Genomic DNA, 24,336 nt, shown 5'->3' on the forward strand with positions numbered 1-24,336 from the left:
ACACACACACACACACACACACACACACACACACACACACACACACACACACACACACACACACACACACAATCAGATTTTCTCTCTGATCTCTCATTGAGCCACTCACTTAAAGGTCCTTGTGCAGATACTGTCTGTCACTCAGTCTGAAATGAAATGTCAACATGGCAACCGCTGAGGCATCCTCTTTACTAAATGCTACATATCTCCACTTAACCATCACTAAATTATATATTAAAAATGTGTAATTTTTTATATTATTAAAATTTGACCGCTATCATTTTTTCCCCCTTTTACGTATGACATTCAAACTCTGCTGGCCCAATAAGATACTCCACACACTGCAGATTAATAATATCCTTGCTCTACAGCTATCTTTATTGGGACTTTGCATTGACTTTCATTAATTTCTACAGCCTAACCCTGACCACCAGCCCTAAAACTAACCTCACAGGTACATCGCTGACCCTAAAACTAACCTAAACTCAACTGACACCTTAGCCCTAAACCTAGCCCCTGACCCACCACCGGCATTTCCCCTCATGAGGACTAGGTTCAGGTCCCCATAAGTACACGTTGGTCCTCACATCATTGGTAGTACCAGCTTCCATGTTCTGGGTTTACTTGGTGTCTAGCGGAACCATCCAAAGACCCCAAACAGATGCTGTATAATTMTATAAGCAATGGGAGGCAAGCAATCAATACTTATTTTACTGTTTGCTCCACCCAGGTGGCCTGGTGGTTATAGTTTATTATCAGACGTCACTAAGGCTGCCACAAAGAGYTTCTCTGCCCTGTTTGAAGGCATGTAGAGATCTGATCTCCCTTTTTTTCTGTAGGTAGAGTTTTATATAATAAAGGTTTTTATAGAGAAGGCCCAGGCTCCCTTTGTTTCAAAGAAAAGTATGTCGTTTCCTGCACAGCACAATTTTACTTGACATAACCTTCATCCTCTCTGACTGGTAATGTACCTGTCAGACATGCTGTAAGATGAATTGATTTTCTATCATGAAAGTAATCCCATCCACAAAAGCTGAAACTTTAATGGGTTTTTCACTTTTTTTCACCTCAAAAAACATTTTGATAATGCTTTTGTTAGCTTTCATGTTAAGGAGTGGATGTTTTGACAAGCCCACGTAAAGCTAGTCCTGACTGTTAGCTTAGCAGTGGATAAATAAGTATCCTAACTAGACACATCGTTATGTGAGGGTCCATAAAATAATAAAACAGCTCTTTTGAGCAATAACAACCAGACTCATTAGGATGACAGTACTTTTATACTTTGATGTAGTCCTAATTGAATAGTTAGGTTTCCTTCTCTCTCATCCTATTTATTGTTGAACAAAATGTTATTTAATTAACATGTTGGCGTCTGATGTCATCTTTGATCTGTGAAGATATTACTTTGTATAAATAAAGCTCCTTTTTATATTTACAGTACAGTTGTCTCATTGTAAACCACAAATTGGATTTGTTTGACTTGCACTAGAAAAAATGGGTTCAATATATGACAGTAATGAATATAATGTAATTTCTACTTCACCCCTGAGTGTTCAGTTAAGAAAACTTTGGTTTTGCACTGATGTTAAATAGATGTACACTTGGGTTCCATTTGGATATATCAAGAGTATAGTTGTGTTCATCAGCGATTCTTTGAAAATAGAGTGAAAAAAATTACAGTTCTTTAGTTTCTTTCATACGATTTTACGGTCTAACCCTTAACTAGCTGTGAACTCCTTTAATAACATGCATTGACTTATCTAATAATATATAATATCAAATAATATTTGTGTTTATGCGCCTTTATTTATTGCTACATCATTAATTAAATCATCATATCCTGATTGATAAGAATCAGATTCTTGTAGGCCTCAAAATTATAACTAAAACCCTGCAAGTTTATATTTTAGTGCCAAGCATGAGCATATATCTACAACAGTGGTTTTCAAASTTTTTTGCTTTTGGCCCACAAAATAAAAGTTGCAAACACTCGCGACCCCAGATATTACTTATTCACTTATGCAAACTTTGCTAATAACTCTGTTAAACATGGGAATAACAACATATAAACATTTTTATTAACTACAATATGTGTTGTTTTAAACATTAAAAAATTGCAATAATGATGGTTAAAATGTTCTATTAGCATTTTTTTTGCATTTAAATTGATGTCTGTAAATCATCTGTGGACCCTCACTTGATGTTTTGTGACCCACAATAGGGTCCCGACCCCAACTTTGGGAACCACAGATTTACAAAACAATGCAAAACATTGATAATTGACTGTTTCTGTTCATTTTGAAATATTTTTTGCTGTATTTTCTAAATAAAATGTCTGCTGCAGCTAATTATTGGTTTCTCAGTAATAAACATGATTACACAAGTGTTGGTCATAAAACTGTAAGTGGATGCCTTTATCATTTGGAACTGAAATCAATGGAGTTGAAAGTGTGGTTTTTAGTTGTAAATCAGCTTTTACTGCTTTCTCAAATGTTAGTTATTTTTGCAAATATTTTAAACTCCTTCTGTGTGCATTGAAGTAGAAAATATTCCAGGCCTGTTGAATTGTGAGACGGTCACTGCAGAGCAATAATTCACTTGTATGTGTGAGATTATCTTMGACGTAGCGTGATACAGAAAACCTCATTTAAACATGTCTGAAGCTTTCACCTGCTGTATTTTTACATCCTCGACTCGCAAGTGGCATGTTTGATAACTCTCTCGTCTCCTCTGCTTCTTTTCATGGCTCGCTCCCTAACTTGGCTTCCAGGAATGCAATAAACCTCAGGTACTGTATCTGCTAACAGTGGGGTTTCTTGTGTTTGTTGTGTGTCTTTTCGCTTGTTGTGCTTTCTAGCCGTCCTGTGTTTGTGCTCGTGCTGGTAGGCATTTTTATCTGTGTCCCCCCCCCGGCCCCATTCGTCCTATCTGTAGCTGCTAGCAGACTTTCTCCATAAACACCATCCATTTGCGGGCATGGGTGCTGATAACGATGAAAAGGAAAAGCCGCTCCACACTCCAAATCTGTTACCACAATATCAACAACATAATGAATTGAATTCTTATTAACAGTCCTGATAAAACACTGCCCTCCCCCACTCTGCTGCTTCAGTCTACCTTATCTTGTCTTTGATTTGGGGGYAAAATCGGCATGTTTGGTTAAGAGCAAACCTCATCACGTCGGTGATGGCAGAGGAATGACAAGCATCACTCTGGTGTCGCTTATAGGGCAGTAAACTGAGATAATGGCAACCATTTAGATGATTGAAGTGCGCTGTTTTTTCTCCATTTATGTGCTTGATAATGATAATGATTGTCTTTAGGCTCTTTGGATTATTATTGTCCCTGCTGTGCTCGTGGTGGCTCTTGTTAAGTGTTGACAGCAATAGGATTTCTTTTATTTATGATGGATTTAAAAAGCCATAAAGCTGCTATATGACCTAACAATTCACTGCATAAACTGTAGTTATGAAACGTGCCGTATTACCAAGAGATCTGCAACATAATGAATATTTTTCTGTAATTCAGTGGGGTCCTCCAGTAATCAAGCATGAAAAAAAAAAGATTATGAGGTTGAGAAGAGCTTAAGGGGTTGAGCGGTCGTACCTGCTGATAAACGCAGAGAGAACAAACCTGCCACTCTCGGCTGCAGAAAAGCCGTGCTCCTATTTTTAGAGCTGTCCTTTGTGACAATCTGCTCTGCCTCAGCTGTGCCGGGTTACAAAAGCCTCTGTTTTGAATGGATTTTGTGTAGGAACCGCAGCAATTAAAGCAGAAACAGTTGATTGTAAAAGTGCCTTTCCTGTTGCTSTCTTATCTGTGCCAGCTCTGTCCCAAAACGTATTCGGCTGTAGAGCTTTTAGTTTGTAAAATAAAGCTCATTTAAGTCGATGGCACCCATAAATTGGTTATTAAATCATTTGTTTAATTGTCTAATTCAAAAATAAGTTGACCTTTTTGATTTTAAATTGGTTTTATCTCAGTGGAAGTGGTGCTGGTGAATTCATTTTTGATTACAGGCAAAAACCTTCATGTGCATTTGTATTTGAAGCCGGATATTTATTTAATGCTTCTTTTGTGTCCTTGAATTGAACAACTCTCATCTCTCAGCGTGGACAACAAAAGCAACTTGAGTGTTTGTAGATATTAATAGTTTGATATCTAACATTCAGCTTTGAAATAAATGGAGCAGATATTTTTAGACATCGTTCAGGCTAATTCAGCTGAAATTCTGACTGGTGCAAGTAAATAAAACGAGCTACCTATTTACTGGCTAGGGCTCATCTGTCCACTGGCATTGGCAAATATCTTTACTGGCATTTGATGAGCTTTTCATGTCAGTTCTAACATTTGGAGACCTTTTTGAAAGCACATGGTTTTGAGAAAGCTTGACAGATGACATTTATTTGAATGATCATAAGCGTGCACAGTGACAATTGCACAATTCTTTGTTTTGTCTCATTTGTGTCACTTAAATGTAATGAAAGTCAATCTTTAAACAGATGATAGCACAGCTGTTTGATCCCCCTCTTTATTATTATGTTAATGTGATACTGAGCTCAARGAGAACATTTATAGTCTAATAAAATGTAAATGGTAAATGGACTATACTTGTATAGTACCTTTGTATGCAGCCAGGATACTCAAATCACTCTACAACACAATATGAGCTCTCATTTGCCCATTCACACACATTCTGCACTCTGCTAGATCTCTCTGCAAAGCTAATACAAGTAAATCAATCTATAGAGACTAATCAGTGCTTTTAAATCACAATCCTACACTGATGGACACACATCAGAAGCAGCGGGGGCTTAGTCCAGGGACACATCGACGTGTGACCAAATAGCGATGGAATCGAACCACCAAATCTTGCATTAGAGAAACAACTCTCCTAACCACTCAACTACAGCCGCCCACGTCTAGTTGCTTTGTTTGGTTTCATGTGCCACTAAAATTAAATGTCACTGTATTCAAACGAGACAATATTTTGATGCACAAACTTAGCTTTTTATTAAACTGTTTCACAAATATGTTATATTAAATATCAATAGTCCAAACTATTAATGGCCCAAAACAAATTTGAATAAAAAGAAAGTATTTCAAAAAATGCCTTCCAATTTGAAATTAGACAAACTTCATGTAGTAGTTATATCACTGAAATTATATAAGAAATGTCTGGAAGCATGAATACATGGTTTATGGAATGGAAAGTCAAAACTAGATATTGTTTTGTATGAGGCAGCATCCATGTCAAACACAAATAAAACCTTTATTTAACCTGTAACAGTATATAGTTTACTATCAATAACCTTCCAAGCCTATTTTTTCAGTGGAAAGTAATAAAAGTGATGAAATTGTTAGAACCTTTTAAGGACCTTAAATGAGCCGTGTCTTGGTTGAAAGTTGGCAGTCCAACATAATTTTCATCCCGCTTTTCTTCCTTAGAGGCATATTTCACCAACATTATTGACCACTTGTAGTCACATAGATAACCTTAGTGTCAGCWCAAAATCATAAGTCATGTCATCCCTTAGTGAAGTCAGCTGTGTCTCATTTTGTTTTTGTAAGACCGGTGATTCACCAAAAGATACTTGTGTACTTGATGAACTTTGGTAATGATGTTTATTTCTAACTCTTCCTCATATTTGAATTTGCTTCATAAAAGACTAACATTGTTGTGATTTCCTGGTTTTGTTTTGCTGTGGTTAAAATCTGGGTTAACTGGGTATAATTAGTGTTGGTCCAACTCTTTGAGATCCATAAAACCCAAAGCATGTATTCATCTTCCAATAATTACTCAAGTGGTTCTATTTTTACTCAGGATGACGTCAAAGTTCTGGAGCGTTTTCACTATTTTATGGCTAAATTTGTTTAAAACTTATCATACATCTTTTAGTGTTTTTATTATTGTGGCTTTGTATTGGTATATTCTAATATTCTATAATATTCTTTGATTTTGCTTAAAAACTAATGAAAGTTGCCAAAAGGATGATTTTAGATAAGAAAAGATAAGATAAGATAAAACTTTATTGATACCACAGTGGAAATTTGCACGTTACTGCAGCTCAGTACAAGAGAGGGTGAGATAAAATAAAGAAGATAAAATAAAACGAAAAAAAAAAAACCCCACTATACACATACAATATATAACGATGCACATATACACATATGTATATTAACCATATACATATACACACACACACATCGACAGACACTATATACAGATAGCAGTATAGTACAGTATAAATAAACGAAATGTTTATGAAAATGTATTTTAAGTATTTGTCTTAATCTTGTACCTTTAGTTTAACTCATACAGTTTATATAGTTAAAGATTTTTTTAACCAAGCATGAATTGTGTTGCTAATGTCTGTAGCTCCTTCCCCGCTGTTTATTGTTAAGCTCAAGTCTTCCAGTTCATAACCTTCCACAGTTAGTCTATAACTCGATCCGGAAACGTTGAGTTACTGATGAACTTTTCACTCACTTGCCAAATCTGCACTGTGCCGTTCATATCCTGACAGCACCACATTTCATTCCCTCTTTCTGATTTATACACCTTTTAGCAGGTGCGCAGGTACAACAGATGTTTTGCCCCACGAACCTACAAGCGTAATCTTTTAGGCGTGCCTGGCAGCCCYCGTTTCTATCGAATTATTTTCAGGGTAGCGCGCAGGTGACAACAGCTTGAAAAATGAAGCAATCCCGTGGGCTCTAGCAGCTATGAAAATGGAGTCTCTTTATTAGATCATCTTTCTCGCTCTTACAATGCTATTTAGAGCCGTCGTAATGAGACGGATGTCATTGATTAATGTTTCCCCCTGCACGTGGCCTTCTGTCYGCTTACAAGCAAATTCACTGAACAAGGTTAGACGTTGGTCAATAAATCAAAGTAGGCAAGCTTGATCATCTAATGGCCACGGTGTGTTCATCAGAAGACTTCTTTGATTAGTTGCTTGAGCCATATGCTCAAAAACGGTCATCATCAACAGTCTTGTTGAGGTGAAGTTGTTTATGGACAATCTGTTGAATACACGTTCGTAAAGAATAACTACAACTTTTAAACCTCTAAGATTTAAAGCGTATTTTTTATTTTCATAAAATATGTTATAAAGATCCCACCACTTTAGCTCCAGACCCACAAAACAATTGAGTGAATTATACTTTATTGATCCCATAAAGGGAAATTACAGTTTGGAGAACCCATTCAAGAAATATAGACAAAACTAGGGATGCACCAATTCCAGGTTTTTGGCGATCTTTAAAAAGTCTGACCTGCCGATTCCGATTTTGGCCGATACTGATCTTTTAAATAATTCACATTGACAGAAAGTCACAATAAAACTTTGATGTTCAAATGTTATTTTACTGAAATACTTTGAACGATACCCTTGAAACAATACAAACTTGTTTTAACTGGACATTAGGTAGTGCTCACAGCTGAGCAAAAGAGGATAGTGGTTGATTTTCAGTCCTATGTGGAGGCAGAAAAGCCAACATTTTCTGACGATCTTATGTAAGGATCGGACGATCTCCGATCTCCCAAAAGTAAYGATATRGTCTGGCCGATTTATCGGTGCACCCCTAGACGAAACACTGCAGACTTGGAGAACAGGTGCCCCGGGTCCAGCAGCCATAAAAGMTGCTACCCTTAAAAGAAAAAAGAAATACCACATGAGGATAAGTGAGGATTTAAAAAATGAACATCATGGTATGTCATGTAATTGTGACAAAAGTTTGTGACCCCATCGAGTTCTGGTTTAAATCAACAAAATACTAATACTGACTCAAGTAAACGTGGGTATAACAGCAGAAACAGTCTTAACATTTACATTTTCATTTCATAACGTATGGCTTATTTTTATAATTTTCAATATTTACAATTAAAATGTGTCATAAACAATTATTTTTATACATAAGCTGACATCTGGAGATGATCTAAAACTGGCTCACAATGGGGTTCTGATCCCAACTCTAGAAACCGCTGTGCTATAATGATGCCATTACTGTAGTGTGAATTAGCCTGGTATGTATTTTTAAATTAATTTAAACAAAAATCCCAACCCCAGTTTAAGTAGCTACATGTTTTCTTGTAATATCAAGAGTGTGATTAAAGAGAAACATATATTTTACTTTACGAACTAAAGGACTTTTGTTTGTCAGCTGTTGTGATTTTGGTAAAATGAAAATACAAAAAAAAAATGCACAGTTCTTACTTAAAATTGAATTGCTGTGCTGTTTAAAGATGTGACCATAACATAAAACGATTTCTTGTTATCGAGCCATGGCCACATTCACGTTTTCCTGCGTCACGTGCTTCTACTCCAGTGTCCCATGTAGAAGAGTAATTAGGTTTTTATTGCTTTGATGCTTTGCATCAGCAAGCAAAACACCATGCATGGCCTTGCTGATCACGCCGAGTTAGCAGTCTGTTTACAAATGACACATGAGGCCACCCCCCGTTCGCATTTAGCGCACACTACAGCCGAGCACAAAACAATAATGTTATTCTCAGGTGGTGCTTTTCACATCCCTGTCACAAGCCTTGAAGATCAATGTCTCCTCCCTGTTGTCTTTCACATATAACTCATGATTAGTCAGTAGAAATATGATTAATTGTCTTGTTTGTTCCTAGAAGGCTTTAAATAAGGGGGGTTGGGCGGGAGGTTTTGATATTCCCCAGGCACAGTCTCGTTGCTGCGGTGATGTAATGATGCCGCCCCCCAGGGCAAATGTTGGAGACATTAACGATCGGGCGGCTCAGTGAAGCACCTGAGCTTTTTTGTTTTTTGTTTTGAAACATTACATCATGGCTTTGGGGCAGGGGGGGTGATGTCATCCAGGGTCTCCAGGCTTCTCTCACACCGTCTCCGCCTCCCACTCACCTCCCKCTGCTGCTTCGACTGGATCTGCTCCAAAACGGGCTCGTACTACGCTCCTTTCAGTCTGTCTGAGGCAGAGCGTTTGTTATTCAAAGGGTTTGAGCCTCAGCTGTCTGCATACATAACAAATGAGACAAATAAATTGTTTTGGATTTTGTTCTTAAATATGATTTTAATATTTTCCCCAAAAAAATGTTTTGCATAGAGAGGATATCTTTGTGTCACTGGCTATTTTTTTCTTTTTTTTATTTTTTTTTTTGTGCATGAAGCTTGGAAATCACCTCATGAATCATTAATGAACTTCTGCTGTTCAGGATTACTCATTGATTTTCCTTATTTTTGTAACTGTATGAACTCTCAATTAACCAGCTAATACTGAATATTTCCCATCACATCTTCCTCTGTCCAGAATTTAGTGTTTTAAATGCTTTAAATTCAGATTTATGTTGGGATGTTGGGAAGTGTCAGGGCTGCAGTCTCTGTTTTCTAAAGCAACTATGTGACYTGAAACCAAAAAGATAGAACAATGACTGATGCTGTCAACATCGCCTGAAAATGGCATGACAACAAAATTATAAGCAAAACAAATAAAAATGGCTGTCACATTGCAGCTTGAGTTTTTCGTAGTGGGTTACGGTTGGGTTTAGAGAAGGTGTCTGTTGTGACAGCCAGCCATTTTGTCCTTTGTGAATTGTTGGTGACTTGTCTTTAAGCACAACAAACTGCATGAAATCTTTCTTTAAAAAAACAAAGCATTACCTGTTTATAAAATACCTCATGAACCACTGGACAGATTTTATTGAAAATCTAAATAAATTTCAGTAGAATTAATGTATATATTGATCCCAAAATTATGTGCAGAAATAAATGAGAGCAATTTACATCAAATACTTTGAGAAACATGATTGTGCCTGTTATTTTCAAGGTTTGACCATAATTTCTCAACTTCAGATGATAATCTAAAACTATGACAGAAAGGTAGTGAGCAATATGCATTCCTTAAGCAGTGATTCCCAACCAGGGGTACTTGTGAGCATTTTACAGGGTGTATGTCGAAAAATTTCCCAGTTGTGTAAAAAATAATTAAATAAATAAAAATAGGAGATATGTAGGGCCCTATGATTTCCGCAATGTGGAAAATGCAAACGAAATCACAGAATTGGCACAAAATGGAACCCAGTATGAAACACAGAATCTCACAGAATTTGCTCATAGTATTTGACGTATTTTGGACGCTACTTTTTTTCTGCACCTGCCATTACCTGGTTTATTTATTTAATTACTTATTCATTTTCAAGGCAGTGCATTTATCTTTACGTTTAATTTGAGTTGAAAAGAATAAAATGCCTGAGAGTTAAATGTCCTTGGACAGAGGTGCCCAATGCTGGCCCACCAAGCTGTTTCATTTGGTCCACCAGCAGTTGTCCTGGTTACTAGTTTGCAGTTATGTTAAGATTAAATATAAAATACAAGTAACAACAAGAGACGTTTAGATTAGATTTAAGCCCATATCTAGATTTGCATACATTATAAAGACCCCATGTACTCAAATTTTAAATTATGAAAAGTCCCATAAGCCTTTGCTGCCATATGTTGAATTTTCTCCATGTCCATGTGCTGGAAAAAAAAAGAATGTGGGCAACCACACTGGCTGCTAGCTTAATCATAAATATAAAATAACTTTATTTAAGAAGCAGTTGCATTTCTTATATTATTGCATTTGGCCCGTGGCCCTCAGATTGATATTAATTTTGGCCCTCTCAGGGAAAATGTTTGGTTACCCCTGCTCTAGGGGTTTAAATAAATAATTTTCATTTAATAATCAGCTGTTGTACATTATAGTTTTGGAGAATCATCATTACGTTTGACAGAAGGGGTACTAGCGGTGTGACCAAATGGCTCAGGGGGTACACAAGTCTAAAAACGTTGGGAGCCACTGCTTTAAAGGGGCAATATTATGRGTTTCTCAGGCATATATTTAAATACTATACCATAATAAAGTATCTGTGTCACCTTTAGCTGTTAGTAAAATGCTGTTTTTATGTTTAAATAGAAAATAAACTTATCTTCTCATCACTTCCTGTTCTAAATGCCTTGAAATTGGCCTCTGTCTCTTTAAGAACCACCTTCCGCTTCTGTCCTGCCCATTTCAGCGCGGGGGGTGGGGGGCTATGATGCAGCTTTGCAGCTCACTTGGCATCTAAAAATACATTTCCTCAAAGGTATTTAGAATCTGAAAAGAGCTTCACTGAGTGAGAAGTAGGAGCTCGGCAGACAGTTTAAGTTTCACTTTCAGTTTCACCAGTTGTTAGCTTTGTTGCTGCTGAGAGCCTGCAGGAGTCATGGGTGGGGTGTGGGGGGTGGGGAGTTGTGCTCCGTGATGAGGAAGCTCGGCTAGGAGAAACGTCCCAGAGGCGGAGCTGATCCCAAAAGGCGGTTGTATTCCCAACCGGTCATTTTTGCTCCCCTGCCTGCTGCCTGAGGACACTACAGGATTTCTCAAACATTTAGGAATGAGTCAACGTGAGACTTTGGGCATGTTTCAGATGAGAGGATAACATTATAACATGATATAAAACTCAAAAAAGTTGATTTTACATGATAAAGCCCCTTTAAACAACCCCAGCTGGTTTTGTGGCTGTCGCCTACTTKAAATTGCTGGTAATCTTGAGAGAAACCTTCTGCTTTTTTAACATCCAGCATCTCCAAATACGTAGCTCCCAATTGAACAAAAACACATGTTTGTCTCATTCAAATAAAACAAAGAGTTTATTTTATTATTATTATTATTATTATTATTTTTATTTTTATTTATTTTTGAAGCCTTCCTGGTGACGCTGCAGCTCATCGTAGCCCAGCTGAGTGAAGGTGAAGCAGCACAGTCTGTTATTCTCTCTCCTCCCTCCTTTGATTTCGGCATGTCTTGCTGCCTCCGTTGCTACAGCAACTGAAGGCCCTGGAGGGTGTGTGTGGTGGTGGTGGGGGGGTGCGTTGGGTGGAGGGGCGAGTCTTGTGCTCACCCAGTTGCCATGGCTATTCCAGCTGAGTGACAGTGTGACACAGTTGTTGCCAGTTCAGGCGACTTCTGTGTTCCAGCTCCTTTTATTTTATTTTAATGTTGCACACAGCTCTCCCTCACTATCCATCAACTTTTCTTTTACTCACTCTCTCTCTCTCTTCAAGAGGAAGTGCAACAACTTCCCCACCCAGGAAATGGCTTTTCTGTGATCCGTCGCCATGCCAACCGGCTCCAGCTGCTGTTGTGCGGAAAAAGAGAGGGATGATGGTCTCTGTTCTCCTCTCCTCCTCTCTCCAACCTTCTATCATCCATCCATCTACAAGGTTCTCTTTCCTTTGCTCATCCATCCTTTTCTCGTTTCTGTCTCTTCATATCGCGGGGGGTGTCGTCAGCCCCCACCCTAGAGGAGCACAGCCCTTACAGCATCGCTGTCAGGCAGGGAGGAGGTCCTCACTGCCCACCTCCTCCTCCTCCTCCCCTCCTCCAACCCTGACACACATACAAACAAACCGCTGGGTTTTAATGCACAGAAGCTCCACGGAGACTGCGGGCGTTATAATCTGATGGTGCACAAAGACGTTTGTGTGTGCCGCTTCACTCTCGTCGGAGGGAGGGAGGGAGAAGGAGAGGCGTAGGGAGAAAACGTGAGTGAAAGTGTTGTCAGCCATTTTTCTCATCTTTTTTTTTCCCTCCCGGATTTCTGCTTTTTGCTTCTTTTTTTTTTTTCCGACTGGAGATGTGATTGTCAAGAGCCCGAAGCAGCACGCTATTCCTTTCTTGGATAAAAAGGATATTATTTTCTCTCTCAATCCACCACCTCCTCTGTGGTTTTAATATCTCTGGGAAGATATATTTATATATTTGACTGGAATAAACGCAGGTGGTGCCGCTGCTTTGGAGAGCTCGATCAGGCCCTGAGGAAGGAGGAAAACAGTGGATACTCCCAAAACTGTGGAGAGAGACGGTGCAGCTGAGGGAGGGGAGAGGGCGGGCGGCTCGCAGGGTGCGATGGGGGTCTCCGCTGTGGCATAGAGCAGCTCCGACATGTTAGATGTCACCCCAGTGAATATTTTTTCATTATGAAACCATTAGCAGCAGCAGACAGCAATGGAGTCCCGAGCCAGCAAGATAAAACCCCGGTAAGTAGCCCATCGACGTGCAACATTTTCTCTCTCCTTTTTTTTTRCTTTCGTTTARGAGCCTGTAGATATGATTACTGGCTCTATAATGGGCGTGCATCAGGTTACTATCGAGCCTGGGTAAGATGAATGAAGGACGCGTCAGAAAAGCGAATGAGCAGATCAGAGGCTGGTCGTTGCCTCAGATGTGTGTCAGTGTGTTGGACTGGAAACGACCGCCATGTGCTCATCCGTCTCTGACGTGCGCAAAACACGCGCACACTTGCGTAAATTTTAACATCTCCGCGGATTACATCTGATAAATTTTAGTGTCACAAAAATGTGAATATTTGACTATTTTATGATGATATTTAATAGACTGTCGGTAGTAATTTAGCAGAAACATAACAGTAATTCCTTAAGAAAGTCCCTGTTTATCGCCCACAATAATAACCAAGATTTTATTTAAGAGAGAAAAAAGTGTGACAATAAGGGGGGACATACGCTTGCTAAGAAATTACGAGTGTTTAAAAAGCACCATTGCTTTATCCTTGATTTTTAATCTTTAGTTTAACACTTCAAAGTCATAAAAAGCAGATTTTACTCCAGTAAACCAATAATATAAGACATTAAAGCAGCTAAATATAAAATGCCCTAAATGCTATTTCTGTTACTAGCCGTGCTTGCACTTGTACTTTTTTAGATCAGTGGTAGCTATTTTTTAATAGCTGATTTATTTTCCTCTATATGCATTTACAACAATTATAAATAGTTATTTTGTTGTTTTTTTTTCTTTTCTACGTTTCCACAACAATCAAATTTAGTGAAACCAGTTGACACAGCTGTCTAGAATAGTTRCAACATTTTCTTTTTTTTGTAAGCAATCAGATTTAGCTCACCGTACCTTTACCAGCCCATGTTACAGGTGTATGGTTGGCTATACCTGGTTAAAATGAGCTAAACTGGCTTTTAAAAGAGCACACTTAAAGTGCCTGCGACATCAAATTTTTGTAATAAACATGAATGCATTTTTGGAAAGATCACACTGATAGCATACTGCAAAACAAATTTCACATCGCTGAGATGAACGGTTGTAGAGATATTTGCATGTGAAGAAACAGGAAGTGATGTCAAAGGGAAATATCAGCATGTAAACAAGAGCATTGTTATAACAGTTAACAGCACAGACTGTAGAGAAGAATCTCTTTCTTTAGATTATTTTAATCGCTATCGAAGAGAGACGAAGAAGAGTGAAAATTTAAATAATTTTGTTTTAATAAACAGAGAACAGCAAGCTTATTTTATTAATCAGTTCCCCTTTGATGTCACTTCCTGTTTCACTTTGGCTGAGCCAAGTTCAAAAGAAAATATGCCAGTTATGGGACAAAATGGGTTAAATCATGTGTACTATGCCAATTTTCTTAAGTATAAAGATGCTTTCTTTGACTTTTTGTATTTGAAGGATAGGCGTGTCACAGGCACTTTAATTAGATTCAACGTATCTTTTTTWAAGGTATTTTTTCTTTAAATCAGCAGCTGAAATAGTTTGAACCAGTGGTGGGTTGCTGCTGGCGCTGTCCGTGGTGCTGGAAGCAGCCTGCTGCTCCTGCAGACACTCGGAGGCTGGAGATGATCTGTACTTGAACAGTAAAGGGATTGATCGACTGTCAGTGCCGCCGGCATCACTCACACACTAGGACCACACACACACAGGCGCACTCACGTGAGCTATACATCTCTCTGATGGACCGTTCCTGGGTTACAGAGCACAGAGGCTGAGCGCAAAAAAATCACCTTAATATTCCTGTAATGGCCATAGATGTGTCATTGTTGATGAGTTATCCCATCCTCCTTTTTTACACTTTATTCTGCTCCCCCCAGGGAGGCCCGCAGGATACTGAGGCCTCTGACAATCTCATAAAATCAGTGCTTACTGTGACTTTCTGAAACTGCTGTTGGGTATCTAAAAATACTTTAACAAGCAAGTTTCATGCTTTTCCTTTTCTTTTTATTTTTTAACGTTAGCTGTCAAAAATAATTATTTCTGGCAGTGGATCTGTTTTTAAAGCAAAATGTCAAAAAATTATGTTTCACACATATATGGCAGGACTTTGCACGCAAACTTAAAGAGTTGTTTCTTTTTACATGTTGATCTTATCCTTCATTTTGCTTTTTGGTGACTGTCACAGTGACATAAACCTGGTGATATTTTTTGTAAAACTTTTGGAAATAATAAAGTTATCTTTCAAATCTCAATGAAAACAAGCCAATCTCTGCCATGCAGGCCTTATTTCTAAACAAATATTAATGTTATTGGCAGAATGCAATAGTGTCTAAAGCTATAAAGTAAATATAGTATTTAACAGATGTACTTCAGACTAAATAAAACATGTAAACTAGACAGCTGGATAACATCATTGATTGGCAGGTTTTAACTCCTCTGTTTTAACATTCCTTTATGCAGCTTCCATCACGCTCTCCTTTCTCTGACATGTCTCCCTACCCCTTCATTTGACTTTTGTTTTCCCATGCTTTTTTTGCATACAAATGATTGTTTGTGTAAATAGTAATAAATCCCAGCAGGAACTACCCCTACGGGCCAACAGATCCTATCACAGCACTGGCATCGCAGTTTAATCACATCACAATTGGCTGGCCATGAAAACACTTCCATGTCTTTTAATGTTAATGTTTAGTTTTGTTCTTAGAAATGCATTTTATCTTTACACCACAGATTCATGTTGATTTTTCAAGTCATTTTATTTTTATTTAGTCTTTTATGACTTGCATGTGCCAGCATTGCCATTGCCTACTGCCAAAATAATAAATTCAAAATGGCAGTAAGGATGGTATCTTGGATCATGTGTTTGTAAGAAATTATAATTCAAGCTGCAGATTTGTGTGGCCTTGACTGGTGGTGCTGTATCTGGTGAAGGGAAAGTCCAGAGAACATATCAAGCCTATTTAATTGGACACGCTGCCAAAGTGGGTTTTAATCTTTTTATCCAAAAGGCTCAGGAAAACAAGAAGCTGCAGCCATAGTTGGAGAAAGTGTGTGCTTCCTCTGCWGTTTAAACTGTTTAAAGTTATAATAACATGTATAAATTTTATATTTAGCTGCTTAAACACATAAATATATATATTTAGTTTAAATCTACCAAGGAAAACTATAATCTTTTCTTTCTTTTCTGTACTAGCTGATACTGATCACCCTCAGGAAGGGTCATTTCGGGTGGCAGCACTGATTCTGTAGCTTCACCTCCAGGAGGTATAGAAATTGAGAGGCAGCCAATGCCGCCACCCAGCAATCTAGGTCATTAGGTCTGTAATGTAATTTAAGGAGCACCACATCTGCTCACATGTAAGCAGTACTCAGAGTTGTGGCTTGAGCGTTAGAGCAATGCCTAATCCTCCTGTGACAGCTGATTGTACGTATTTCCAGCTTGTGGTTCTTTGGAGCTCTTTTTGTTTGCAGGACAGATATCAAAGGTTGAAGGATCATCACAGTCGGACCATTTTAATGTTTATTATATCGCTAACAGATTTAAACCATAGAATGATAGTATGGATTTCTGCAAATCGACTGGAGTAAACAAAACAAGGTACAGGTTTGACCTCGTCACTGGGCACTAATTGGAAATGCTTAACAAGTGGGTTGTTTTGGCATCCAGTTTGACCCAGTGTGAATTCCAGCGGGCCCAAAAGGTCAATGGACCACCACATGCTCATGCACTGAATGGATCCCGGCTTATTGACTGACAGACGGATGACCTAAATGAGCGGAGAGGAAGGATTAAGTGTTTATTATCCTCTCCCTTTATCTAGCTTGCCTGCCCTCACTTTGTTCTCGACAACATCCCCCCTTAACTTGTCCTGGAAACCAGTCATTATTTTTATTTTATTCACAGACAAAATCATTCACACACCTGGTTTGATGATCGTATCAATTATTGTTCCATATGTTCTCTGATTCATTGGAATTACTCAGTTTACTAACTATTAAAGTAAAATATGTGATGTATATTATTAGTGCAACCTTTGAAATCAGAGTATGCTTTGCTACGTCTAAAAATAAAATTTGAAAGCCCTTCAGAAACCCAGGAAACTATTAATCTAGGACATTTTTAAAGGTTACAAGAAAATTTGAGTCCTTGGATGCACAGTTTAAAGAAATAAGGGGGGACTTTTGCACAGTTTTCTGTTTCAGTTACTGTCTTCAAACTTATAAAAATCAAAGCTATTTCAAAAAGATATTTCTGTGTTGCTACCTATGCCAAGGCCTGTTTATTAATAAATAACTTTAAAATTTAGAAAAACTCCAAATGCAACTTTTTTGGTGAATTTCAAGTGCGGTTAAAATAAATCATAAAGATGGGGGCAGTTGCCATCGTGGGTATYTTAAGGGTATGAAGTGGAATGAGAAAACCTCAAATTAAATAATGCGCAAGACCTAGATACAAGTATGGCAAGCTGTGCACACAAAAATAGGTCACGATTAAAAACAAAATTAAAAAGGCTGCTCAAAATGTGACCGCACAGCTAGCTTGATCCTAAATACAAAATTCAATGAGACCGCAATAAAAATAATTGCCTATTTTTTTTACAAATTTGAGTCATCCACTAGTCTCTCACAGTTACACTGAGATACCACCCTTAGTTTTCTGGCGTCTGTGTAGAATCCTTGGATTAAAATCAGAATAAAAAAACATTCTCTTATAAATTATAGTCAAGTAGCTGTAGACCACAAATGTTGAATAGTTTATCTAAAGGATCACAGCTTATATGTTGTTTGTATGTAAAGCAGCAACATGAGAGTTATATGAGGGAAATGTGATAAGATTTTCAGCTCAGTTACAGACACAAAATCTCATCACACAGCATCGTCCAGCCTGTTATAATAACTACAAATTCAGCTGGAGGCATTCAAAGTGAAGTGAGCCAGACAAGGGGATGGGAAATGGCAGCCTGAGGGGGGTTAGTGAGTGACTGAGCCCTCCGGTCGACCGTTTTGGTTAGTGCAGCCAGCCAGATAATTAAACGTGATGTAAATCTTTGACACAGTGTAATCGCATCACACCTCTGTGCTGGAGGAGCTCGACTGTCTGGCTCTCACTCTCCTCACACTGACACACGAAGACACTTTGTGAATTGATACATCCAACTTTTCCTCGCATTTCTTCTCTCAAACAAGCTCAGGGTACATTTACTACAATGTCCTGTGGGTCAGTGTTGTGGATTTCATGCCTTCATTTTGCACAAAGTTGGCACTTTTCTTTCCATCTGGAAATGCTAAAAGTCGTGATACAGATGTGTGTGAAAGTGAATGCCTTGGAAAGTAATTAAAATAGGTAAATTGCATTGTTACTTAAAAAGGTTTGCTCATTTATTTGCAAATACATTTCATGTGAACTTTTTCCCCTGAGACCCTTTAGAGATGTTTTTCTGTTTGTTCAAAGCATTCAAGTCAGTGTTGTCATTATCAGGTCAGGTTAGACTTCTTGTTGGATCAGTTCATAAGTTTTCTGACATAAAAATGTGTTTTTCTATAGATATTACTACACTTTGCATTTAATAAATATATACTTTTAAAAATCCTGTTTGAACATTTTGAAGAAAAAWTTTTTAGATATGTTTTCCCTAAAGTAGACCAGTTAATTCAGCCCAATTTGACTTTTGGGTTTAAAAATGTAATATTAATGATCTGCCACAGCCAGAAGTGGAACTGAAAGTGAGTCAAAGCAAATGTTCTTCCTGCTGGATATCAAATATACATATATATTGGTAAATAAAACATACGGCCATAAAATATTCACATCTGTAGACCTCATAAACCAGTTTTGATAGTTGGATTAAATTCATAATTTACTCCCGTGACTCTCAAATCAAGTAAAATAATTTAATTTTAACACACTGTTTTGTAGAAAAAAATTGATAAAATATAAGCGGAAAAGGATAATTGCGTCTCGTAAATAACTTGTGGTAGCTTCAGGTTGGGTGTAGTGTATGGACCATGATRGCATGAAATGTAAGTATCCATTGGTTCATGATACTTTATAATCAAAAAGTAGTCACAAATATTGTATGAAAAGGGAAATTACACAGTGCACCAAAATCTAAGAATGCATTAATCAATGATTAATTAAATTTGTTGACAATAAAGTGGGTAAAATAGACCTGTTCACTTTAGTTTGTTAAATATTAATTGACTGAGCATTAACCAAATCTGGATGGTTACTAACTGACCCGGGTTAATGATTCGAATCCTTGCACTGAATCAGGACTCATGAATCCAAGGTCTCAGTTAAGATGAATCCTACATGTCCTGTCGTAGACTAAGTCTGCGAGTTAAAACTCACGGATAAAACATCAAACTTAAAGTCAGTGACAGGCTTCAGTGAGTCAAGTGAACAGAATCACTTCAGTGACTCAAACCAACCCGAGTCCATAAACTGAACTGCATTTATCACTGCACATTTAAAAACTGTGCAACTCCAGCAATTTTTTAATAATGCTTATACTTATTTAAAAAAATAAACCTTCCCGCAGCTGGGTTTGTGATATATTTTACATTTCGGGTCATCTCCACAGAGAAGTGGGTCGGCTCATTTACTGTAATTTTAATTGCAGAACTTTATGCAGAATGAATTACTCAGAGGGGRTTCCCCCATTAGTGCTTGATGTTCTCTAAGTTTATTCAAGTTATGTACTAGAAATAATGAGGACATTTCCTTGGTGTAAAAGAAACATTTCTGTTTTGTTTTATTTTAGTTTGAGGGAAAAGCAAACATTTGCATTTTCAGTAGGAGTGCAGTCATTGCAGTTTTCTGAGCAATCACCAATCTTTAAAAAGTCTGAGCTGCCGATTCTGATTTTGGCTGATAATTTTTTGGTATCACTGTCAGGTGTTTAGGGCTGCACCGATTAGTTGAAATAATCGATGACTTCGATTATGTAAATTTGTCGACGCAGATTTTTTATTATCGATTCGCTGTATTACATAACCACCAGGTGAAGGTTCATGCAATTCCATTTCGGTACCTAAATGCATCATTGCGACCYTATTGGCATAAGAGTGGTGAGTTTTCCATGCTTGTCCTGAACGCAGCATCGCGCAAGAGCGTAATGACGTCAGCAGCCGCTGCTTCAGTTCAGTCTGAAGCTTGAAAACAAGCCTCGCAGCTCCTGGAGTAAAATTTACCGAACAGACCGCCTCTGAATTATCTGGTGGATTAATTATCTTGTGAACATGACGTTCGCTTGCTCAAAGTAAATAAAGTACCACCACTTTCTTTATTTCATCCACCATTAAACAGAGACCGGTATTAGGTGGAGCCACGTTCCCCCATCAGACGGTTCCCCCATCAGACGGTTCCCCCAGCGTCTCAAACAACAGAGGAGCTTCCCGACACACGTCTGACCTAAAGAGCACAAGCAGCCAACAAGTGTTGGACGTGTTCTGGATGTTCAAAACGTGGCTTAAATACATTTTATTAATTTTAACTGCATCCTCTTTTGTTTATTTGATTTAAACTTATTTGCCTTCCATGGACCTCCATCACCTAATTTTCCTAGTGGGGAAATGACATCAATAGAAACACGTGGAGCTGGATTATAATTTGTGCAATAAGACAAAACAGTCTTGTTGTTTTCACCAGTTTTCACCTTAAAGAAATAAGTTACACAACTGATGTTACAATACAAAGAGTTGGATGTTGTCTTGATATTTGTTAAATTTTATATATTGAGAAATATGTTAAATAAAAAATAATAAATAAATGTTTATTATAGGTTTTCCAGAGAGTGCCTTGAATTTTGCATGATTTAGTTCATTTGTTAGATTGTTAACATCTTGCACTATATTTCTCTTAGTTGAATTTTATATGCTTTGGTTGAGATTTTATATTGATGTTAAATCTTTTAAGCTTTTTTTGTTAAATAATTGACTCTAGAGTGCATGTTTTGTGTCCATGAAAAAACTATTACAGAAAATATTACAATATTAAAGAACTGTTCTTGTTAATTTGATGAAAACATTTTAAATATCCAGTGCACTCACATCAGAACAACTTATAGATTTGTTGTTAGAATAATTGATTAATCGAAAAAATAATTGTTAGATTAATCGATTAGAAAATAATCGTTTGGTACAGCACTACAGGTGTTATAAGGTCACAATACAACTTCAATGTTCCAGTCTTATTTTATTGAAAAAGACATTGAATGGTACTCTTGAAACAATACAAACTTGTTTTTAAAAAAATCAGAAAGGGAACAGTGGCTGATTTTCAGACCTTTGTGGAGTTAGATGAGAAGCTGATCTTTTCCATCTATCTTATCTAAATATCGTTCGATCTCCCAAAATTAAGAAAATCTGTGCACCCCTGACTTTCAGAATGCTCATGTTGTTACCTGAATACCAGAACTCTGAACTTCAGCAGAGTTTTCTTTGTCTGATTTGTTCTTGTGTAATTTCCATAAGAGCAGGTTAAGTGGGTTCCTAAACTGACACCTCAGTGACAACTGAGGATTTCTCACGTTTATTTTTGTCTGACATCGTTATTCTCACATTTTTTTAACTAATTCAGTGAAAGCATATGATATTTTCGCGTTTATTTCAGTCATTTTCTTGTTTAATTAAAAAAAGGTGTGTAAATCTGAGCTTTTGTAGAATCACTAATTAAAAGTTTGGTTCAGGTAATATTTTATGTGGAATATTTACACAAACAGGAACTTGCGTTTGTCCGACAACACCCAGTTTGCTTTGTTTACAAAAACCAAATAAGGGTTAAAATAAGATACCATATTGTAGCAGCTTTATTTATGAAGCACTTTAAACTATCCCAGGGTCAAAGTGCTGTACAGAAGAAAAATAAAAAAGCACAATATATAAAGCACATACCAATGATTACACAAGATAAAACAAATATAAATGGATTAAAACACAATAAATACCGCTATATATTCAAAACAAATAAAACTACATAACAGTAAAAACTAGAGAAATTGCATTTCCTGTGAAAATGCTAGTTTGAATGCTTATGAATAGATAATTCAAGTTTAATTAGAAAAACTGGAAAAAAGCATAAAAAGGTAAGGTAAAAGTTAGCTGAAAAGGCAAAAAACAGAAGCTAAAATTAGCTTAAAAACAAGCTAAAAGTAGCAGAGACGAGTTGAACTTAGCGCCTAGATGGTGAAAAGGGTGTAAAAATAGTCTAATTAGTAGAAAAAATGCATAAAAGTACAAAAAAGTGAAAATTTCATTAAATATCTAAAACAGCCAAAATGTGCATTAAAGCAGCAAAAATGTAACTGGAAATTCCTAAATTAGCAAAAAAAGCACAAGTTTGCTGAACCAAGCGGGAAGAAGCTGGGATAGCCACCAAAATGTGAAATTAGCTTAAAAAAGCTTAGTTTAGCTAATATCAGCTTAACATTAGCTAAAATTATAGCAAAAAAATTGAATATAGCAGAAAGCAACGTAAGAAGCAGAAATAGCTCAAATTAGCAGAAAGAAGTGCAAAAAAGTAAAGATAGCTGAAGAATAAAAGAAAGAAGCAGAATTATAACTAAGATAGCAGAAAAAATGCTAAAAAATTAACCAATAAGTAGCTAAAATTAGCTCAAGGAATTTAAAGAGCAGAACCAGAACACAAGTTGTAAGGTGTCATAAAGATCTAGAAAGATTAGAAATTAGCTGAAAACAGAAGTTGAAATGAGCTCTATTAATTTTCAATGGGGAAAAATGCWGCTGAAAAAGTGAAATAATAAAGTAAAAAGTATAAATTGCTGAAATACCAAAAGTCATAGCCAAAATGTCCTGAAGGAGCTGAGTTTTTTGAGATATAAATTGTAAAAATAGCACAAAAATCGCGGAATGAGAAATCTTCCAAAAAATGTATGGAAAAACAAAATGATCTCAATAGTGTGAATGCTTGTGAAGCGTTCACACAAAAAATTCAAAATCTACTTCTCACATGGTTTCAGAGGCTTAAGAAAAGATGAGTCTGAAGGAGGGGCTTAAATACAGACATGGAAGAAGCATATCTGATGCGCTAAAGAAGGTTAAAAATGTGGGAAGAAGACTTTTTTTATGTTTCCATGTTTAGTCTTTGCTTTCAAACTGAAGGAGATTATGTGACGTGTGGCAGTCCGTAGGCGTGTTCGAATAAGTGACCAGCGGCGGCTGCTAGGCTAGCTGATACTGACCACCTGTGTGTGCTGCATGTATGTGTGTGTGTGTGTGTGTGCAGCTCCCCGCAGACTTCAGCAGACTTCACCTGGCCGACGGCTTACACCCTCAGGTGACCCACGTCTCCTCCAGCCACTCAGGATGTAGTATCACCAGCGACTCTGGAAGCAGCAGCCTGTCAGACATTTACCAGGTAAGTCCTGGACTCCCCACCCCCACCCCACCCCACCCCGCCCGGCTTGGCCTCTCCTGGGTGGTGAAGTCAGTGTGATTGTTTTTGCTTTGAGCCGGTGAGGTCATCTTCGGGCCGAGGACATCTTAAAATGCTTAGGTAAGAGTGAGGGATTCAGCCGCTAAACGTGAAAGAAAAGAAATATTGAGTAAGACAACTGTCAGGAGCGCCGTAAAGATGGAGCCCGGCTTTCAAATACACTCAAATACACACAGCTTTTGCAGAATTTCTGCTAGCTTGGTAAGTTTAATGTTTAAACGTTGGCTTTTCTTGGTTTTTGTGATCACCATCTACTGTATAGCTTCTAACCAAATGTGGACTGTCATTTTTTTATCCCGTGTCCAAACTTTATTTAACAAATACGTACGTAAATACGTGCCAGTACATTGTAATGAGACTTCTCGATCCCAAACAGCTCTTCTGTGACGTCACGAAGGCTGTTTCTGGAGGTAAACACACAGAAAGATGGCTGTCATTCACAAATTTTGTTTACGCATTATATATTTAAGGACATGTAAACCATCAATATGGGGAGAAAAGCTGTGCAGATTTTATTTTATTACTTCTGAATGCATTTCTTTGTGACGTTGCAATGAGTACCGTTAAAGTTACGAACTTCAAAAGCTTTAACAAAAGATGTCCTGATGCATCGCAGTAATCCAGGTAGAAAAAATCAAAAAGAAAAAAAATAAGTAGGTCCTCTGGATGGGTTCTTCTTTAGTGAAACGTTTCGTCTCTCCAAGAGACTTCTTCAGTCTGATGAGTTTCCCAACACAAATAGGGAACGAGAGACAAAAACAAAGGGACGTTGAACCCCGCTTGCACTCACTACATACAATTAACAGAACACCAAATAACCACAGCTGAAGCATCAAAACCAATAAGTCAGGTGA

The 24,336-nt window shown here is 37.5% G+C and overlaps 1 protein-coding gene across 9 annotated transcripts in view; it reads left to right on the forward strand.

Annotated features, from left to right (window-relative positions):
* Nucleotides 1–24,336, forward strand: part of rapgef2b (Rap guanine nucleotide exchange factor 2b) — a 121,726-nt gene that overhangs the window by 67,269 nt on the left and 30,121 nt on the right. For 5 of the 9 annotated variants that reach the window (XM_014001991.1, XM_014001995.1, XM_014001992.1 and 2 more), the window contains 2 exon segments: nt 2,771–2,788; nt 23,273–23,404. The exons of 1 other annotated variant lie outside the window; for it this stretch is intronic. In XM_014001991.1, the coding sequence (XP_013857445.1) occupies nt 2,771–2,788; nt 23,273–23,404 (150 nt within the window). 9 annotated transcript variants of the gene reach the window in all.

The sequence above is a fragment of the Austrofundulus limnaeus genome, unplaced genomic scaffold (genome assembly GCF_001266775.1).
Source record: "Austrofundulus limnaeus strain Quisiro unplaced genomic scaffold, Austrofundulus_limnaeus-1.0 Scaffold11, whole genome shotgun sequence".
NCBI lineage: Eukaryota > Metazoa > Chordata > Actinopteri > Cyprinodontiformes > Rivulidae > Austrofundulus > Austrofundulus limnaeus.